General features: G+C 38.9%; 1 protein-coding gene across 1 annotated transcript in view; it reads right to left on the bottom strand.

Moving 5' to 3' along the window:
* Positions 1-4,416: 4,416 nt before the first annotated feature.
* LOC102424285 (T-cell surface glycoprotein CD1a-like) overlaps positions 4,417-4,798 on the bottom strand; it is a 3,152-nt gene continuing 2,770 nt past the window's right edge. Inside the window, exon 5 of the mRNA XM_014449843.1 lies at positions 4,417-4,424. Within this exon, the coding sequence (XP_014305329.1) occupies positions 4,417-4,424 (8 nt within the window). The remainder of the gene's footprint in view (positions 4,425-4,798) is intronic.

Genomic DNA, 4,798 nt, shown 5'->3' with positions numbered 1-4,798 from the left:
TCTCTCTCTCTCTCTCTCTCTCTCTCTCCCTTCCTTCCTCTCTAAAGTAAAAAAATATAGATTTAAAAAAGAAAACTAGCCTTACCCAGTTTGGTTCAGTGGATAGAGCATAGGCCTGTGGACTGAAGGGTCCTGGGTTCGATTCTGGTTAAGGGCACGTACCTTGGTTGCAGGCTCCTCCCCTGCCCTGGTCATTGTCAGGGCTCATGCATGCAGGAGGCAACCAGTCAGTGTTTTCTCTCATATGATGTTTCTCCCTGTCTTTTCCTCTCTCTACCACTCTCTCTCTAAAAGTCAATGGAAATATATCCTCAAATGAGGTTTAAAAAATAAGAAAAAGAAAAACATACCCTGAGATAGTAAAAATAGAGGAGAGTGTCCTCTTAACAGCAGCATATCCAAATCCATTTGTGGGCCTAAAAGTACTCAGTGAGTTAAGGTTCTATGTTATTCAAGAAACAACTTAAGTAATGTAAGTTTTAAATTTAATAATATGTTTCATGTAACCCAATGTACCAGACATACGTCATTACAACATGTAGTCAATATAAAACTTGATTCATGAGATATTTTGCATTCATTTTACGTACCAGTTTGCCAGAATCTGCTGTATATTTCACTCTGATGACACATCTCAATTCTGATTGGCCACATTTCCAGTGTTCAGTAGCCACATGGGGTTCATGAATTTTCTGGTGGACAGTGCAGATCTAGACCCTTCCAGGCGAGGCGTGGGACTAGTATCTCCATATGTCAAACACAGAGAGGGGGCCTTGCCATCTATTGAACACTTACTGTGTGCCAGGACTGGGATTTATCTCATTAAGTCCCAACAACAAGGCTGGGAGGAAGGGAGTGTTCAACCCATCTCTTAGCTGAGACAACTGAGGCTCAGAGGGGTGAAGACACACAGTGGCTGGAACCAAGGCCCGCTGCCCCAGGCCTCTGCTGCCAGAGCCCTCAGGGGGAGGCTTAGGCCAGGAGAGGACCAGCAAGGTGGCAGCTGGAGCTGGGCCTGTCTTCATGAGCCCACTGCCTCATGTAATGTCTTTATTCGTAAATTATTACATTTGTCAGAGCTGTTCAAGCGCAGTATTCACTGTTCATCGATAAAATCTGCCACCCAAAGCATTGCTACTTGACACTCCTTTCTTTTTGCACCCACTCCCAAGGCCTGTTTCTTCATTCTTTACCACCCAGCTCAGGTGTGACTTCCTTTGGAAGGCTGCTTCTCCCCAAACTCTCCTTCCTCCTTTGTGCACTGGTTGTCACTCCCTGTGCTCCTTGTAAGCCTTTTACAAGCCGTTTTTTCACATCTCTCAGACCCTCTTGCAGGAGCTCTTTACCTGTTTTGTGCTATGGACCCTTTTGGCAGCCTGGGAAAGCTTATGGTGCACCGGGCTCGCCAAGGAACTGACAGCAGCAAGGTGAATGGTGTCCTCCCGGCGTTCTGAAATACAGATTTTGAATCATGTGTTTAATCCCGCTTTGGTCCATAGCACTTGAAGCTTTTGATGCAGCTTGAATTTTGTGTTCCTTGTATGTGTCTGTTATCTGCTTTTAAAAAATAATAATAAAGGAATGTATTTCCACTGTTCTGTGACTTAAATGCATTGGGTTGTCTGTTCCATATCTAGGCCAAAACAACTTCACGAAATCCCAGCCTTTTACGGTCCTGACAAAAACAAGGTGAATTTCATTCGTAAAAGTGGCTCTGCTTTCTGCCTCGTCAGCATCCTCAAGCCACTCCTTCCCACGCCAGATCTTACCCTCAAGGGCTCTGGCCACAGCCTGGCAGTTACATGATCTGCCTTTACCACAGGTATCATTCTACCTTTCATCATCACTGTATCATAGTCCCAGAGATCCTAAATGACAGTGTATGGATTCCCTTCTTTGCTTTTGTGATGTTGTTGTCTTGTGGACTTGGTCCTGGTTAGTAGTTTGCCAGGAGTGTAATCCATTGAATAGCAATCCGTAGTCACAGAATCTTGCGACTGACATTTTCTTTGTGGAGTTGGCACTGAGATGGTACCTACAGTTTTGCTAGTTGTGTGTCCAACATTCCACACAGTGGGAAACAGGCAAAGGAGAGCTTTGGGGCATAAGCAACAGGAACCTTTGAAAAATCCATCCTTTTTGGATTTAGGCTCATCCTAATACAGTTACTGCCAATGTCCCGTGTCAGCAGTATTTCATGTCTGGGATTGTGGTAGTAAAATTAAGGAGCAGCTCTTTTAAAAAGTGAGTTCCAGCAAACTGTGTTGGTAACCAGCATACTTCTGAGGTCTTCATATACTACCTTATGATGCAAGGATTTAATGTTCTTATACATATTAAAGGGAGAAAAAATTAAAATACATGTAAAGGTATACAGTTTAGAGGGTTACTATGTCAGTTTATCCAGACATACCCCGTCAAGGAAAACCTAGTGGCAGCAATACATCTTCTGAAAGGACTTCTTATACTCATGCAACTTTAAAATATCTAAGTAATAAAAAGCATGCCTGTTAAAGTTAAAATGAAGATGTATTTATGGAAGTTAGATAAATTCGAACATAAGTCTGTCAGGTTAGTTGGTGAGTCTGATGAATTTTGGTACCTTTTGTTCAAAATTAATTTACTTGGAATTAGTACATGTGGCTTCTAAGTCAGTAATAGCCCAGTTATTCAGGATCTAAATGTTCTGGTTGGTTTACTGAGAACTTTGATTCTTTGCCTTTGACTTGACCATTTCACCACAGAGAACTGCTCTGTCAGAAGGACAGGAAAGGTAAAACTGAGGTCAGGTGAGTTAGTGTAAAAGGCAGGAAGAAGTTCCAGACAACATTAAAAAACACACTTGCCTGTTTTTGGATGACTTGAGTTCTGTTAAATCCGGGTTCTTTTCTTTGCCTCACACTTAACTTTCTTGTATCTCCAACCCTACAATTTATGAAGGTATTTTACAGCTAGAATGCCACTTTGTAAAGTTTTTCCTTTTACTCTGTTGTGCATGTTTGTCTAATTCATATTTTTCTTTAGAGTTTCATATATCCTTAACCTAAAGTAATTTCAAATAGGAATGCGATAACTTTATTATTTTCATAGTCTTGTAAATGGAATTGAAATGTCTGGTTGTAAGGAGAATGTGAATTTGTAGGTAAATTAATTCTATGGCATCCAAGCACATCCTGTGGATTTAGGAGAAATAGAGTCTGAGATTTGAAGAAGAAGAAAAAAAGGTACAAAGTACAAACAACTTTAACTGCCAGTGACAATGCGCTCATTTTAAACATAGGAACTTTATCGCAGTCTAGAAAAAATACTAAGGTCCATTCCACTTTATTTAACCCTTAGTTCACAAGGGGTTGGTTTTTTTCAAATGGGTCTCAATACTGTTTTCTAAAATTACATTCTATAATTGTTATTGTATAGAAAAGTGTACAGGAAGTCAGTAAATTAGAATAACTTCAGTGGCAATATAATTTAAATTTTTTAAAATTTTAAATAAAAGTATTTCCATTGCAGTAAAAGAAATAGGTATATTTCGGCAACAGGAGCTATTCTGTGGTTATTTGTTTTATCAGTCTTAAGTTATTTTTTTTTTACCCTTAAAGAATTTGTGGTGATAAAAACCTATAAATTTACTGGTTTTGATCATGACTGAGTCTGTTGCTTGTGTGATTTTTGTGAGCAGTTATGTTTTTTCAAATATCTCTTTTTCCTTTTTGGTTAATATTGTGAGCATGGATGCCAAAATTATTTTTGTTGTAGATTCTTCATGTTGTTTAAAATGTTTCTTACACTTATGACAAGCCAAAGCCGCCTTTCAGAAGGTGCTATTGCTACCTGTGGAAACTGGCAACAAGACAGGCTTTTTCTTTTCAATGGTTGGCTTTTACTCGAAGGTATTAAAAAAATGGTAGTATTTGTAGCCTTGGGTATGTCCAAGATTAGGACTGGGTTGTCAAGATTTTCTTTTGTTAAAGGAAATAACAGGAAAATTGCCACCTCTGCATTTACTGTACTATTCTAAACTTAAGATCCATTCCTTGATGCTTGGACCAGTGCAGTGAACGGGACCAGTGGAAGTGCTGAATTTCTGATTTTATGAATATTGTCTCAAATTTTCTTTTCTTAAACCTTGAGCCTGAATTAACTTATAAATAGTATATTCTTTTTCACAAATTGACAAAAAAATGCATTTGTGTTAAGTAGCAGGATATATAATATGGTCACTTGTTACTTCCTTGCTTCCTCCTCTTTTGCTTTAGAACCTCAGGTACCTGATCTTAGTGGTAAATGCTAAGCAAACTTAACACAGGCTTTTATTGAAAGCATATTACATACAGTTATACACTTTGTAAATGATACAGATTTTAAAAAGACATAGACTTTGCTCTCAGGCTTAAAAATTAGATGGTGAAAAGGGGCCTACATAACTGCAACAACGGATAAAAAGTGAGAAGTAGATTCAGCAAAGTCCACTGAAAAGTGTGGTGGGAGTTCAGACGCTGGTTCCACTTGTGAATCAGGGAAGGCCCCATAAAGAGGTGACATCTGAAATGGGCCTGAGATTCATCAATTTTTCAATATGTAGCGGTTGCTACGATCTCATTTCATCCAGAGTTAATATAAGAGTTTTATAATCTCAGACCCAGGTCAGAAAATAAAATTACCATTCGTTTATATTAATAAATAACCGATAAACACAAAAATAGCAACACATAAACAACCAAAGTTATACATGGAGAGCTGAACGGACATTATCGCCATGCTGTGTTTAAATATGTCTAGAATCCCAGGGCTGCTGGAT

The sequence above is a fragment of the Myotis lucifugus genome, unplaced genomic scaffold (genome assembly GCF_000147115.1).
Source record: "Myotis lucifugus unplaced genomic scaffold, Myoluc2.0 scaffold_1457, whole genome shotgun sequence".
NCBI classification, from domain to species: Eukaryota; Metazoa; Chordata; class Mammalia; order Chiroptera; family Vespertilionidae; genus Myotis; species Myotis lucifugus.
Note: the sequence above shows the minus strand (reverse complement) of the source record. Positions and strands in the feature narration are given on the sequence as shown.